The 17208-nt window shown below is 40.1% G+C and overlaps 1 protein-coding gene across 2 annotated transcripts in view; it reads right to left on the minus strand.

The window, feature by feature from the left end:
- Positions 1-17208, minus strand: part of SPEN (spen family transcriptional repressor) — a 103400-nt gene that overhangs the window by 26339 nt on the left and 59853 nt on the right. For both annotated transcript variants that reach the window (XM_045898619.3, XM_045898620.3), the window contains 2 exons: positions 4469-4629; positions 2782-2982 (listed from right to left, as the gene is read on the minus strand). In XM_045898619.3, coding sequence (XP_045754575.1) covers positions 2782-2982; positions 4469-4629 — 362 coding nt within the window. The remainder of the gene's footprint in view (positions 1-2781; positions 2983-4468; positions 4630-17208) is intronic.

Below are 17208 nucleotides of genomic sequence, written 5' to 3' on the forward strand. Positions count from 1 at the left end.
TTCTGCTTCTTATGATCAAAAGCCCTGGTTCAATGTCTCATTCAAGCATAGTCTTTCTCTGAAGCTCCATTTCTAAACTTGGTCCAGGGCAGAACATTCAATGTTTTGTCAATAGTAACTATAATACAGCCTATGTGTTCTCTCCTTGTTAATGTAAAACAAAGCCATCCAAAAAAGTTCGTAATCAGCTTGACTGAAACAAAGTGTTTAGGGCCACGCACTGAATATTACTGATATCAACAACAACACTGATATTAAAAAGATTCAACTTCTGAGCTGCTGAGTGAACTCAGAACACACCTCAATCCTGATTCCAGTTTCATAGGTCTAATGATAGCCCAGCTTAACCTTTCTAGCCTCATCAAGGAATATGTACTTTCACAGAGTCACGTGGACCCAGAAATTGCCAGGGCTCGTGTACCTGTCTCCATCCTGTATTTTCATCATGTCTCCTAGGGAGAGATCTCATTTCAAGATCGACTAGGTCTTCTTAAAACTACCTAACTAACAGAGGGCACATATTCAGGAATATTTCATTTAAAAGGGGAGAAAAATAAAGAAAAGACAAAATAATTCAGACACATCTGAGGTTTATATTCCAAAAGTCAGAATAAGAAGGATAAAGCCTAATTTGCAACCATTTAAATCTATACCGGTTTCATTTCCACCAAATAGCTCAGTGAACATTTCAAAACCAGAAATTCAGTTTAGCAAAGATTTTTAAAAAGTGTATTTTCCATATGTAATCTACTTAATCTTCATGACCACTTTAAGTCTTAATGCCTACACATCATTTAAAAAATTCTTTTATCGGGGTGCCTGAGTGGCTCAATTGGTTAAGCGTCTGCCTTCAGCTCAGGTCATGATCCCAGAGCCCTGAGATCGAGTCCCGCATCGGGCTCTCTGCTCTGTGGAGAGCCTGCTTCTCCCTCTGCCTGCCACTCTGCCTATCTGTGCTCTCTGTCAAATAAATAAATAAAATCTTAAAAAAAATTTCTTTTATCCTGCAATTTCATGTTTACAGGACTATAATGCTCTGCAGGGGACTAAGAAAGCACAATCTAGAAGCCACCAGGGGTCTATCTGCAAAGTTGGGCTTCTTGGATTGAGATCTTTTTAACTCCAAGAGGTCCTTGGCCTCAGGAAACAATCAGCTCCATATGTTTCAATACAAAATATTTGTGACTTAACCATCCAACAACATAATTCCATCCATGTCTCCATACTCACATTCGACTGCTTTCAAATATCCCATTCAACAAGTATTTCATGCTGTCCCATCTGAGAAAAGTACCTTCAAGCTTTCCTATGCCTGAACCAACCAAACTTCTCAAAATCTTCAATGGCACATGGTTAAAGCCTAATTTACATCCTGGGTGCTAACTAATTAGGTAAAATGCTTTTTTGCAGTAAAAATGTCAAGCTCGTCCCATGACTTGGAGATCTGAGGGACATCTATTAATAATGCCCCTGAATTAGATCCCCGTTACTTAATAATTATATACAGCTCTAAAAACTTTCTATATAGATTATATGACAATCTAAATATTCCTCAGGCCAACTGTGACCTGTTCTAAATATGTTAAATAAGAATTCCTGAGTTGCACTCAGTTCAGTATAACTTAGGCCAGTACATCTCAAACTTGGCAGAGGAGGGAATGTGAGGGCATAACCTATAATCCCTTTGAATTCCTGTGTTCATTATAAAATTATGCACATTTTACAGTCTTCCTTCTAACAACTCTGTGCTTGTTTTAATATACACAAATAACATTTACATACTCTTATCAGGGAAATTCTATTTTTTCTTAATTGCCAAATAAATGAATATTCCAAGAGAATGGGCTGTTTACCCTATAAATTCCACTCAAAGTTTTAGTCTTTTTTTTTTTTAAGTAGCTCTATACCCCAATATGGGGCTTGAACTCACGACCCTGAGATCAAGGTCCACATGCTCCACAGACTGAGCCAGCCAGGTACCCCTCAAAGTCTTAGTCTTGAACTTTGTCTCAGCTACATGATGTGACTGCATAATTTAAACATTTCTGTGTACTCCTCCACAAATTTACTTACAAAGTTGCCTTAAATCGGGGGTTCCCAAACTTGGGTATGTGAATTCTGAACCATTAAGCTGAGACAGGGTCAGAGAGTCTGAGTTTTAAACAAGCACTACAGGTGGCTCTCAGAAGAAACGCTGACCCAAGCCATGCCTGAGAAGACGTCCTGCCTTACAACAGGTCTTACAGGCAGGTTCATACCAATAAAATGTCCCCTTGAAACTCTCAGTGGGTCACACTCCTAAGACCCAACCCTGAGTTTCTTTGTCACTATCTCTCAAGGTTATGGAAACTAGAACAACAGATCCAATTTGTGCTGGGCATAATAGAAATAAAACTGGTCTAACTAGTCCCTCAAATCAGTGTAACAAGTAGTCTGTTTTCTAATTCAAGGTAATTCTGATGTCATTCTCCTAAGAACTATATCCTTATCTCAATTCAATCCTTTTGGGGAAGGCAGGATTCGAAAAAGGGCTAAAACTCCATCTTTCAGACTCTTCAAAGTCAGCATTTCTCCCTTACAGGAACAGAACTATCTTTACCCTCCCTAACCAAAACGTAACTTTATTAACTTGAACAACAAATGTACCCAGTCTTTAAAATAGAAGACACTGGAAGTAAGTCAATAAATAAAGCTGGAATGGCATCCAGATTCACGCTAAGATGCTGCCTTTTCATAAGCTGAAATACAAATTATACTAAAAATTAGCCTCCTTTCTCTTACCTGGCCCTATCCATGCTGTTACTTCAATCTGCATGCCAAAGAAAAGTTTTCCTTTTGATGCAGTCAGTGCTTTTTCTTGGTCCTCTTGCTGCCGAAAGAATACCAGACCATACCTCTCTTCTGAAGCTCCATGGATCTGCACTGAAGTCACCTTTCCAAATTTCTTAAATTCATGGAAAAGGCCATCTTTAAGGCTTGTATCTAAATCCCCCCCAAAAAAACAAGGTGCTTATTTTTCTAATTTAGTTACAACTCAGTAAGTAAGCTAAGAAATCTTTAGCTTGATTTTTTGACCTAAATTTTGTTAGCATTAAAACATTTCTTTCAAATAAGATAACCCTAAAATCGCATTTTAGAGACTCCTGTACAACTGTGAAAATAAACTGAGTATCGGAAGATAGTTATTTGTTAGATAAGAATGACACTGTGGCTATGCGGAAAAACCGCCCTCCTATTTTACAAACAACTACAGAAGTATGTATCTTTAAGTTGATATGAAACGATGTAATAACATCAGGGATTCACTTTAAAAAACACACACACAACAAGAACAGAAGGAAGGAAAGTGGAAACAGATAAAGCAAGTCTGGCAAAATATTGACAATTTTTAAATCCGGGGTACAGAGTAAGGGGCGTTCATTTTGCCTCTACTACTTTTGGTTAAGTTTAAAACTTCCATAATAAAAATTTTATATACACATATACATACATACATATATAAAACTTTTAAAGACATGAGAAAGAAAGCTGTATTTCTAGCCTTCCAAGCATCATGTCAATGATAAAATTGTGTGGCAAGCAGAATGTAACATGCTAACAACTCTTAAGGTTTTCTACAGATGAATAATACTATCTGGAGGGTCTTGTGTTAATTTGCTTCATTATAAAAATTAAAATTGTATAGAAAGACAAGCAAATTTTTCCCCATCCACTCCAACACATGGGCCTCAACAGCTCTATTCACAAACCTGGTCATGTAGGTTTTAGAGGCTGAGTTAATGAATAATTTAATCATGAAATGCACTTACCTAAGAAGTACTAAGTTTGGTCTTTGTTGGTTTGACCATCTACTAACAGTTGTTTACATACTCAATATGCCTAATGTAGAAGTAACAGTATAGCATGGTCGACTGTCAATTAAAAATATTAAGAGTAAAAAGGACTTCAGTATAGCTTTTAACTAGACTTTTCCATTATTCATGATTTTCCTCATTTAAAATGTTAATATTTTGAAGTGGGTTTCCTATCATAGTTTTATGTTCAAAGTTTTTTCACAGAACACAGGACTCCAGGACAATATAATAAATTTAACTGAAAATAATATTTCTACAATTTCATCGTATCAGTTTTTCCCTAATATCAAAATATTTAACCTAGATAGCATATTTAAAAAAAAATAACCATGCTTTCTTTATAGAACATGCACCATACAGTCTTTGTGTATGTATGTACAACAATGTGTATAATAATATATACATATATGCACGTGTCTATAGTAAATACAAGTAACATGCAATCTTCATACACATAAAGTTATAATCATCACTTGCTTTTTCTTACATGGCATTAAATATTAATGAACCACAAGAAGAAAGCTTGTTGTCACAGCACAACAATTGAAGATTCTCAGTCTCACATTCCCCCCAATAGTAGCAAGACAGGGAAGTACAGCAATATAAACTTTTACCTGTAGAGCGTACTGGAAGATTCTGAACCTTGATCCCAAAACTTTTACGTGGCTCATCTTTTTCCAGGGATGAAAGCAACTGGGAAGTAGGTGCTGGGACGGCTGCTGACTGAACCGATCGGGCGGGAGAGTCGTCACTCGAACTACTGCTGGAATCAGTGCTGCGGAAAGACAAAAAAAAAAAAAAAAAGACAAAACAGAGAATGAGCAGCATATAAAACTTCTTAAAATCAACAAGTAGAAACAATTAAAAGCAATCATCTACATTCAGGTCTGGGATTTCTGGCCGCCCTCCCCTCTTCACATGTACTTCACACTCCCGCCTTGGAAGGCAGAACAGAGCAAACCTCAACCTGAGGAAGGAGAAGTGTTGATCTTTTACCACCACACGCCCCCTAAAGACAAATGTTTCATTCTGTGCAAAATGGGAACAACTTTTTCCAAATGAAGTAAGACTAATAAATGCAAGTCACTTAACGGTAATAATACAAGAACACTGAATATACGGTTTTGGATTCAGAGACCTCAATTCAAATTTTGACTTAGATGTATATAGCATGTAACCTTGGACAAGTAATTTAACCTCTTGCTAAGCCTCAGTTTCCACATCTATAAAATGGAAATAATAAAAATACCTATCTTGCAGGGTTATGAATTAAGTAAAATAACCCACAGGTTTACAGAGTTTAGAATATGACAGTTATCAATGAATGAAGCTGCTGCCACCACCACCATCATCATCTCAGGGGTGCATTAATTTTGAGGAAAACAAAAATATCCAAAATAATTTCCTAGGTAATTTTAATTTTTAAGTATTTGGGGGACTAATGAAGAAATATTATGTAAGTTACTTGAGTCTTGTTGATTTAGGCTCTTTTGTCTGTGAGTAATGTGGGAAATGAGTCCATGAAATTGAGAATTTATTACTCTTCAGTTTGATACAATCCTCGAAAGGGGGAGACAGTTGAAAGACAAGAAAGTATTACCTACACATTCACATTAAGAGAGATATATTTAAACAAGTTTATTATGCCTAAGAACTATATGAATAATAGGAAAGTCTCTTTTCAGTACCGGATGTGCAAAGACTGCCATGGTTTTGTTCTGTTATAGCATTCTCAAATATATTAATTAAAAGCTATTTACAGGGTCTGGTATTTATTTACAGGTTTCTGAAATTTTGCTTCACACTTTTCCCCTCTCTATTGTGGAAGGCTTATCTTTTAAGCAAATAACTCCGGGGGTGAGGGGAAGTGGGAGGAGGAGGTTTAATCCACCTCAAACATACATACTAGAGGAAAGACCTGATAGTTTTTGTCATTTGAGCTAAAACGACAGCTCTCTCAGCCAAGACAATCTCTAAACCAGCCAGATAAATAAATCCAACTCCACAACTAAGGCAAATTTGCCACTGCTTTTTAAAAAAATAAACAAATACTATAAGAAAACAGGGTATTATAACAAAGAATTTACACAGCATTTTTATTGAGCTCTCACATGCTAGGGCAAAAGATGAAAACATCACAAGGTTATCAGAGCTCCCTGAAGTTTGAAACATAGAGAAATAAACCTATGCTAGTAAGATCCAAAAGGACCTATGTGAGTTACAAAATACAAACTACTTGGGATAGAAGCCTTAAAGACAGGACCACAGATTGTCACTGCAAGGCCTCCTATACATACCTAGGCTTCAGTTTTCCCTATAAAAAGAATTTTTTTATAGATCACTCAGTAAAAATAGTGTTACTAGCACTAGGTGAACAGGATACTATATGTTCACTCAAATTAAGGGTTAATAAATCTGTTTAGCACAGAATGGAAAAAAATGCCTCTTATATGTATTAAGTCCTCTAAGTAATACAAGATTATTGGCAAAGCCACCACATGATTACAGTATAGAATATGTTATAGGACTATCAACTTAATTCCAATGACTCATAAAAAAAACATTATGGAAAATACTTTAATTACAATACTGCCAATATTATAAACACCAAAATTCCTTAGCAGCAGTGGTAAAGTAAATGCAGACAAGAGCAGAATTTCTACTATTGAAAGAATGAGTGAGGCAATAAACACCAAGTTCTATATAAGTCTGTGTCATAAAAATGGAGGTGAGGGGCGCCTGGATGGCTCAGTCGATTAAGCATCTGCCTTTGGCTCAGGTCATTACCCCGGAGTCCCGTCCCGGGATTGAGCCCTGCATCAGGCTCCCTGCTCAGCTGGAGGCCTGCTTCTCCTTCTCCCTCTGCTCCTCCCCCTCTCGTGTGTGCTTTCTCTCTCTTGCTCACTCTCAAATAATCTTAAAAACAAAAAGGGTCCTGGAATCAAGCCCTGAGTCAGGTTCCCACTCAGCAGGGAGTCTGCTTCTCCCTCTCCCTCTGCACCTCCCCCAGCTTGTGCCCTCGCACTCTCTCTCTCTCGTTCTCAAATAAAATCTTAAAAAAAATAGCAACAATGATTTCTTAAAATACAAAACAGTGATAAATTTGTTATAAATGCCATTGCACTCTTGGTGAATTCCCTACTACCACACTAATTTTGAAAGGAAATGTAGAATCTAACTGGCAGAATTTTCTGCTGACCAATTTGAAATAACTACAAAGGGGGAAAGGTTTTAGCGATTTATTTATTTATTTATTTTTATTTATTTATATATTTGGGGGGGTGAGGGGCAGAGAAGGATGGAGAGGGACAAGCAGATTCTACCCTGAGCACACAGCCCCACAGGAGGCTCTATTTACTACCCTGAGATTATGACCTAAGCCAAAATCAAGAGTCCAAAGCTTAACTAACTGAGCCACCCAGGCACCCCAAAGGGGGAAAGGTTTTAAAATGAATTACAAAATGATAAATTGACTCAACTTCTGAGTTCACATTTTGATATGCTAATCTGAACTGCAATGTGCATTTCCAGTGTAGTCTATTAAATGTACTATGGATGGGCGCCTGGGTGGCTCAGTTGGTTAAGTGACTGCCTTCGGCTCAGGTCATGATCCTGGAGTCCCTGGATCGAGTCCCGCATCGGGCTCCCTGCTCGGCAGGGAGCCTGCTTCTCCCTCTGACCCTCTCCCCTCTCATGTGCTCTCTCTCATTCTCTCTGTCTCAAATAAATAAATAAAATCTTTAAAAAAAAAAAAAATGTACTATGGATTTTAAGATCATAAATCAAGGGCGCCTGGGTGGCTCAGTTGGTTAAGCCACTGCCTTCGGCTCAGGTCATGATCCTGGAGTCCCTGGATCGAGTCCCGCATCAGGTTCCCTGCTCGGCGGGGAGTCTGCTTTTCCCTCTGACCCTGCCCCTTCTTAATGCTCTCTCTCTCTCATTCGCTCTCTCAAATAAATAAATAAAATCTTTAAAAAAAAAGATCATAAATCAAAACGGGGGCATAAATTTAGATCCCCAAATACTTTTCAGTCCTATTAAACTGATAAAAAGTTCAAGTGCCCAGAAGAGCCATGTCACTTTTAATTTTTAAAAATTCCTTTTTTCATAATTCTGTTAAAACTGAAGAATCACAACAGTTCATCAAAGCATATGATACAGGGGCACCCAGGTGGCCTAGTCAGTTAAGAGTCCAACTCTTGATTTCGGCTCAGGTCATGATCTTGGGGTCGTGAGATTAAGCCCCTCATTGGGCTCCCCACTGAGAGTGGAGTCTGCTTAAGATTCTCTCTCCCTCTCTGCTCTCTCATGCATGCTCTAAAAATAAATAAATCTTTGGGGGGGGGGGCATATGATATATAGTTTATAGTTGTTTCTTGAAAGCCAGAAGTAGTTAATCAGAATCTATTCCAATCTAAATTATTTTAAAGTAGTAATAAAGATGATTTATCAACTAATAGTTTCAAGAAAGTGAACTTTAAATTTACCTGGTCACATCAATATTACATTTTCAACATCAATTAAAAGTTCTAAATGGTGGGGCGCCTGGGTGGCTCAGTTGTTAAGTGTCTGCCTTCGGCTCAGGTCATGATCCCAGAGTCCTGGGATCGAGCCCCCATCAGGCTCTCTGCTCCACAGGAGGCCTGCTTCTCCCTCTCCCACTCCCCCTGCTTGTGTTCCCTCTCTCACTGTGTCTCTGTCAAATAAATAGATAAAATCTTAAAAAAAAAAAAAAAAAAGTTCTAAATGGTAAAGAATTTGGGGAAAAAAAAACGCATTAAAAAAATTTTTTTTAAAGACTGTGTTTATTTCAGAGAGAGCGAGCTCACAACCAAGGGTCCTAGGACCAAGCCCTGAGCTGGGCTCCCCTATTCACACTCTCTTTCTCTGAAATAAATATAATCTTAAAAAAAAAAAAAAAAAAAAAAGATTACTAAGAAAATTAAGAAGCAGATCTTATAGAAATTTCCATAATGGAAAAATAGAATAAGCAACTAGTTACTTAACAATTCTTTTTTAAAATAGCTTTAATAGGACCCACATTTTACTAATAAAAGGGAAAATAAAATGCAGAAATTACAAAAGGCAATTTATTAGGAAGCAGATAAAAAGGAATAAACATAGGCGTGCCTGGGTGGCTCAGTCTGTTAAGCATCCAACTCTTGATTTTGGCTCAAGTCATGATCTCATAGTCATGAGATCAAGCCCTGCATTGGGCTGGCTCAGTGGGTAGTCTGCCTGAAGATTCTCTCCCTCTGCCCCTCCCCCCACTCACATTTTCTCTCTCTTTAATAAATCTTTAAAAAAATAAAAAAAGGAGGGGCGCCTGGTTGGCTCAGTCATTAAGCGTCTGCCTTTGGCTCAGGTCATGATCCCAGGATTCTGGGATCAAGCCCCACATCAGGCTCCCTACTCTGCGGGAAGCCTACCTCTCCCTCTACCAGTCCCCCTGCTTGTGTTCCCTCTGTTGCTATGTTTCTGTCAAATAAATAAATAAAATCTTTAAAAAAATAAAAATTAAAATTAAAAAAAGGAATAAACATAAAGCTGTACTAAAGGGCACCTGAGCTGGCCATGCAGTTGTATGAGCAATTAGGAGTACATGAAACCAGGTGGCCTCCCAACAAAACTATATGGAGGATACTCGTCAGTGCCCAGTGATAACCTGTGGCAGGTGCTCCCTGTCTTCTGCACGGCAGCCACAGCTTGGGGAGAAGCCTACCTCCCTGAGCCCCACTGGGACCCAGCTGCCCCTCCCTCCCCCCCAGCTGGACCAGCTCCCCTCCTTTAAAGTTCACTTTCTTGAAACTATTAGTTGATAATAGTATCTGCATCAGAGAACCATTCCTCTGGCTTCAGGGACAGGCACCTGCAGCTCTAGAATCCCCATCTCGCAGGTCTGCCCTTGCCATGGTCTACAAGGGCCTAGGCCGCCAGGGCAGGGACAAGGCCCTCCAGCCAAGGGACCTCTACTACATAATAATTCTTTTTTTTAATGAATGATTTTATTTATTTACTTGACAGAGAGACACAGAGAGAGAGGAACACAAGCAGGGGAAGCAGCAGAGGGAGAAGCAGGCTTCCCGCGGAGCAGGGAGCCCGATGCGGGGCTCGATCCCACGACTTTGGGATCATGACCTGAGCCGAAGGCAGACGCTTACCGACTGAGCCACCCAGGCGCCCCTACTACATAATAATTCTTAATAAGAGAACAGAAATTGGGATGCCAGGATTCTCTCACCCCAAATTATAGGGTCTAATAATCAACTATCCGTTTCTATAGCCATTTTACACACAGAACTACAGTGAGCGTTGGACTCTTCACTGAAAATGTCAAGGCATTGGGTATACTATATCTAAGATGACTCAGGGCTAAATCTGTTCACACAAGAGTATCATCCAATAACAGACGTTAACATCTGTATCCCTGTGTTTGTAAACATTTGCTTATGATAAATATTTGTTTTTTTAAAGCTGAATGATTGAAAAGCATTTAACCAAATTAAGTTGAGAAAGAAAAATCTGACATAAAAGGATAAAGGAACAGTTTAAGCAACTCGGAAACTTTGCAATTAGAAGTTAAGAGGGTCCGTTTGTTAAAAGCAGATACAGTCTCGGGGCGCCTGGGTGGCTCAGTTGGTTAAGCGACTGCCTTCGGCTCAGGTCATGATCCTGGAGTCCTGGGATCGAGTCCTGCATTGGGCTCCCTGCTCAGCAGGGAGTCTGCTTCTCCCTCTGATCCTCCTCCCTCTCACGCTCTCTGTCTCTCATTAAAAAAAAAAGCAGATACAGTCTCAAGTGACACCTTTCCAACAACCTCTCTTCTATCAGGTAGCTAAAAATCTTCTCCCTACATCTTACAGAAGTTTGAGTGAAGAGGGCAAAAAGATGCAAAATGCAGATTTTCCATCAGGCTTTGGCAAGTCAAAACACGCCCACTGTCTTCATACTTCTATTAAATGGGTGGGGGGGGATCATGTAATTTCTTAAATGGAATGTGTATCACCACATCAGGTAATAATTCCTCTATATCCAATTTCTTACAGGTCCAAATCTTCAAGATAATCCTATCTTCTTCGTGCAAGAGTTCTCTAAATGTGGCTTCAGGAACCTGGGGGCCCCCAAAGTCCTTTCAGGGAGTCTGTGAGGTCCTCTTTATTTCAATTACATATCTGTGTGAGGCCAGATCTTCTTCATATACTTCACACACAAATTATAGTAACAGTTTGAATACAGGAGCGGTTATGAGAATCTAGCTATCTAATTAAACCAGACCTTAAACAAATAAGCAAAAATAAATAAAACAATGCCACTCGTCTATTTTTAGTTTTAAAAAAGTTGTATCACACCAGTTGAAGATCTAAAATTGGCTAGGGAGGTTCCTCCCGAGAAGCAGACACCATCTTGAGGTGAACAGCTCCCCCAAAATCAGGGATGAAGATCCTCATCTCCAATATGAAACCTTTACTCCTTTTGCCTTTTCTTTTGCTCTTGCCACTACTTGCTTTTTCTCTCTGCTAATGCACAGGAAAACACAACGTTCCTTCCTATCGCTAAGGACACAGCTGCACAACAAAAGTCCCTAGAATTTCTTGCTAGGGTGGTTTTAGATAACAGAACTGCTCCCCCCCCTTTTTTTTAAAGATTTTATCTATTTGAGAGAGAGAGAGAGAGCGAGAGAGCACATGCAAGCACCTGAGTGAGCAAAGGAGCAGAGGGAGAAGCAGACTCCCTGCTGAGCAGGGAGCCCAACACAGGGCTCGCCCCTGGGACCCTGGGATCGTGACCTGGGCCGAAGGCAGACGCTTAACCAACTGAGCCACCCAGGCGCCCCCAGAACCATTTTAGATTACTTACTGGCTGAACAGTATATCATTGCAAATACTTCCTGCTATACCTGAATCAACACCTCTGGTAGTACAGCACATATAAGAAATAAACAAGCCACTTGGCTAAAACAGGCTGATGCCCCTTCGGGTACATTCTTTATTTACTTGACTTCAACTGGTTTGGTTCATAGGGGGTCCTAAAGCATACTGCAGTGTCTCGCCATTATGCAACTGACAGTCACTGTTGTCTCCCTAGTGGGTACATTCTCTCAAGGGTCTTAAATTCATATTTGTAGCCATCAGCAGCACATCAGATGGTCTCGCTGTGCTTGGAGAAACAGAAATAAGATGAATAAAATGAACAGCAAAAACAATTCTTTCACAGACTTGACATCACAACCCATGAGTTTTAGTGAGAGTGGCACTAATACCAAATTTTTTGTTACTCTCTTGTGTATGAGAGGATGACCAAAGGTGGGGGGGGCGGCAGAGGATCGCTGTTAAATTAATTAAACAAGGAGGCCATTAGACTGAGGTGGTTCTAATACCTGAGCAGGCTATGTAAGCAAACCAAAAACCTAAGCCTATAGATGCCTCAAGTTAAGAAAGGAAACCCAGGCATGCCTGGGTGGCTCAGTAAGTTGAGAGTCTGACTCTTGATTTTGGCTCAGGCTGTGATCTTAGGGTAGTGGAATCGAGTCCCGTGCCCAGTTCCGGACTTAGCATGGAGTCGGCTTGGGATTCTCCCTCCCTCTGCCCCTCCCCCTGCTCACACACTCTCTCAAATAAATAAATAAAATCGTTAAATAAATAAATAAAAAGAAAAGCAAACCTAAAGACAACCAATCACAGTCAATGAGGCTTTTCCAAATAAGGCAAATGCTTAAGCTGTTACTGAATAAAATTATTTCCCCGCTTTGCTTCCTTCCACCTTTTCTCTATTAAAAGCCTTTCCCCTAGCTCCTATTGGTAGAGCACTCCTAACCACTTCTGGTCTGGCACTGCCCAATTTAAACTGATTTTTTTTAAGTAGGCTCCAAAGCTGTTACTGATAAAATTATTTCCCCGCTTTGCTTCCTTCCACCTTTTCTCTATTAAAAGCCTTTCCCCTAGCTCCTGTTGGTAGAGCACTCCTAACCACTTCTGGTCTGGCACTGCCCAATTTAAACTGATTTTTTTAAGTAGGTTCCAAAGCAGCAGGGCCTGAACTCACAACCCTGAGATCAAGACCTGAGCTGAGATCAAGAGTTGGACACCTAACAGACTGAACCAGCCAGGTGCCCCAAATATTTTTTTTTAATTGATTTTTGCTCAGGCCACCTGGGTGGCTCAGTCAGTTAAGCGTCTGACTCTTGGTTTCTGCTAAGGTCATCATTTCAGGGCTGTGAGATCAAGCCCTGCATCTGGCTCCGCATTCATCACAGAGTCTGCTTGAGAGTCTCTACCTCTCCCTCTGCCCCTCCCCCCACTGACACACCCTCTCCCTCTCAAATAAATAATCCTTAAAAAAAAAATTATTTTTACTCAAATTACTGAAAGACGGGGCGCCTAGGTGGCTCAGTTGGTTAAGTGTCTGCCTTCGGCTTAGGTCGTGATCCCGGGGGTCCTGGGATCAAGCCCCTCATAGGGCTCCCTGCTCAGTGGGGAGTCTGCTCTCCCTCTCCCTCTGCTCCTCCCCCTGCTCATGCTCGCTCGCTCTCAAATAAATAAAATCTTAAACAAAACAAACACAAATTACTGAGTCATATCAAATGAATTTTTTTTTTTAAAGATTTTTTATTTATCTATTTGACAGAGAGAGAGACAGCGAGAGAGGGAACACAAGCAGGGGGAGAAGCAGGAAAATGAGGAAGGAAATACTTAGCTGTGTGGTCTAGAGTAAGACACCTAATTTTGTCTCTCAACTTTAACTTCTCTAGTCAATTACCAGACCTCATGACCTTTAAAGGTCCTGCCAACTCTATGGGTCTATGAACTTCCACCTACCTCCAACCACTCATCTCTGATAGCTCAAATACTTGCAGGGTCAAGTCCACACTCTTCAACAAGAGCGAGAGGGCCCTTTACAACTTGGCCCCAAACTAATTTTCTACCTACTCCTTCTCATTCCCTTTTCTCCACCTTCTTACTCTACCCGCCACCCACTAATGATCTATCCATATAAGAGCAATGTATCAGGGGGTGCCTGGCTGGCAGTAAAACCTGTGACTCCTGATCTCCAGGTTGTGAGTTCGAGCCCCATGTTGGATGTAGAGATTACTTAAAAATAACTTTTTGGGTTTTTTTTTTTTAAAGAGCAATATATCAGTTTCTAGTCATGGGCATCTTTTTTTTTTTTTTTAAAGACATAAGTCCTGGGTTAAATTACTTCCTCTCTATTCCTTAATTTTCTTGTAATGTAAATGGTGATAATACTTGTGAGGGATGTGGCAAGGATTTAATAAGCTAGTGATTATAAAATGCTTAAGCACTCTGCCTAGCATATAGCAAAGCATGTAAGAGCTCTTGCCCATACCCATTCCTATAGAAGACACCTTTCTGTCCCTCCTTGCCTGCCCTTTGAGAATTAGCTCCAATGTTAACTATCTCCTCTGTAGCTGAACATCCCCACCCCACCCCACAACATTCTCTGGTTTCTTACTTGTACTACAATGTCTATCTCCTAACCCTTCACTATGTATTATCACTACTCATTTATCAGCATCTTGAAAGGCCAATAATGAATTCATCTCTGCGAAAAGAAAACCTAATATGATGTGCCTACAAGAAATTACAGATCTTAATTGTGAAAATGATTGAAATTAATACCTAGGAAAGTACACCAAGTTCAGTAAAATGAAGGTATTAACTAAACTCAGTATCTAAAAATAAAATGAAAATTTCTGATAAAATATTACTTTGGTGCAAACTGCAAGCTTATTTCTTTCTTCTTTAATGTTTCATTAATAAGAACACTATTGGCTGTTCTAAGGTTCCAGAACTTTAACACTAATAACCTGTGTGAAAAATCATGGGTATCTGTAAAAACAAAAACATGTCTTGCATTTCATGCATCCTATTATATATGCCCTCCACCATGGGACATTTCTGGTTGTCATAACTGGGTGGGAATTAGAACAGAGGCCAGGGATACTGTTAAACATCCTATGGTGCACGGGAGAGTCCCACAAAAAAGGATTATCTGTGAACAGTGAATAGAGCCAAGGCTGAAAACCCCTGCCTACATTATCTGACTGCTTCCCCTTCTTCTGAAAAGCAATATGCTAATTTTAAGCTCCAATTCAAATGTGGAATCCTTTAAAGTGACTGTTCTTATTACTAATACTACTTTATACGAGATGCCTGGGTGGGTCAGTCAGTTAAGCGGCTGCCTTGGGCTCAGGTCATGAGCCCAGGGTCCTGGGACGGAGTCCCATATGGGGCTCCTTGCTCAGCGGGGAGCCTGCTTCTCCCTCTGCCTGCTCTGCGTGCCAGACAGACAAGTAAATAAATAGAACCTAAAAAAGAAAAAAAAGTTTTTAATAACTCTGAAACTTACAGAAAAAAACATTAAGGAAAAAAGGTCAATTTCTGAAAATCAGACTCCTCAAGAGGAAGCTGGTGTCACTTGATTTTGGAAAACATGATAAAAAGGGAAACTCCTAACAGCCTTTTACAATATGTGCTTTGCCATGTCAATAGCAGAGTCACAATACTGTAGATAAAACTGGTCTCTTCAAGTAAGTAATGGGTGAAATATACAACACTGCCTCCCATACTCTAGAGTAAGGTTTACCTCAATGGAAGCTATTCCATTCTTAAAATGGTTTCTAAGTTCAGTAGCTTTCTTCACCCTCAACCTAGGGACTCAGGGTGGTGGTTTACTATCACAATTAGATTTTTCCTCACCAAAGTACCATCTTCAGAAGAATTAGTAAAACTTCTACTTGCATATAGAGTTTAATGGGGTATTTTGTTTTACAAACACTAAGACTTTTGTTTTTAAGGATTTTATTTATTTGAGAGAGAGAGAGCAACCAAGCACAAGCAGGGGGAGCAGCAGAGGGAGAGGTTCGAGAAGCAGGCTCTCCACCAAGCAGGGAGCCAGACGTGGGGCTTAATCCCAAGATCCTGGGATCATGACCTGTGCCGAAGGCAGACGCTTAACCAACTAAGCCACCCAGGAGACCCAACACTAAGACATTTTAAATTTGCCTTTAAAAATGACAATACAGGGGCGCCTGGGTGGCTCAGTTGGTTAAGTGTCTGCCTTCAGCTCAGGACCACATCGCATCAGGCTCCCTGCTCAGTCTGCTTCTTCCTCTGACCCTCCCTCCTTTTGTGCGCTCTCTCGCTCTCACATTCTCTCTCAAATAAATAATTTTTAAAAAAATGACAATATAGGGGCGACTGGATGGCTCAGTCGGTTAAGTGTCTGCCTTCAGCTAAGGTCATGATCCCGGAAGTCCCAAGACGGAGCCCCACATCAAGCTCCTTGCTCAGTGGGGAGTCTGCTTCTCCCTCTGCCCCTACCGCTGCTCATGCTCTGTCTCTCTCATATTCTCTCTCTCAAGTAAAATCTTTAAAAAATAAAAATGACAATATAATAACAACAACCGCCCCCCCCCAACCCAGATGCAAAACTGGGCACCTTTGAACTTGAACAGACATTCCTCAAAGGAAGATCTACAAATGGCCAAACAGCACATTACATGATGCTCAACATGACTAATCATTAGGGAAATTCAAATGAAAACCACAATGGGATCTATTTTCACACTCATCAGGATGGCTATTATAAAAAAAAACAATATAACGAATGTTGACAAGGATGAAAAGAAATTAGAACCCTTACGCATTGCTGATAGGAAAATAAAATGGTACAGACATTATAAAACACCGTATGGCAGTTCCTCAAAAAACCTGAATTACCATATAATTCAGCAATTCTACTTCTGGGTATATAACCAAAAGAACTGAAAACAGGTAGCCAAGATTATTGCAGTGGTGACCAATTTATAACATTTTCTGCCAGACTCAGGGAGGAGAATGGAAGTAACAAGACTTTTCAATATTAGAAACAATAAAGGAATAATAATTTTAGATCATTTGCCAAAACAGCAATCAATGTACTGCCTACAATTTGACTTCTGGAGACCTAAAGTAAAGAAACTGGATCCCAAAGATTATGGTGGGGAATTTTTGAACTATGTCCATATTCAAGTGGAGATCAAAGAAACCCAACCAAAAGCATTGTGGAGTGACAGCGTCAACTGGGACCAAACAAAAGTCCTTTTTAAAAGGGTTATTTTTGTGTTATAGCGCTTTGGAGACTGCGTTTGAGAGGCCAGTCCACGGTCCTCCCAGGAGTGGCCTCACGGAAATAAAAGGGTTATTTTGGGGGCACCTGGCTGGCTCTGTCAGTGGAACATGCACCTATGATCTTGGGGTGAGTTCAAGCCCCAGGTAGGGTAGAGATTACTTAAAAATAAAATCTTTAAGTATCTTTAGGGTACTTAGGAGGGAGGGAGGGGCTATGAAGATTA

This window comes from Mirounga angustirostris, unplaced genomic scaffold (assembly GCF_029215605.1).
Source record: "Mirounga angustirostris isolate CCGP_5_RB_7025 unplaced genomic scaffold, mMirAng1.0.hap1 SCAF_4, whole genome shotgun sequence".
NCBI lineage: Eukaryota > Metazoa > Chordata > Mammalia > Carnivora > Phocidae > Mirounga > Mirounga angustirostris.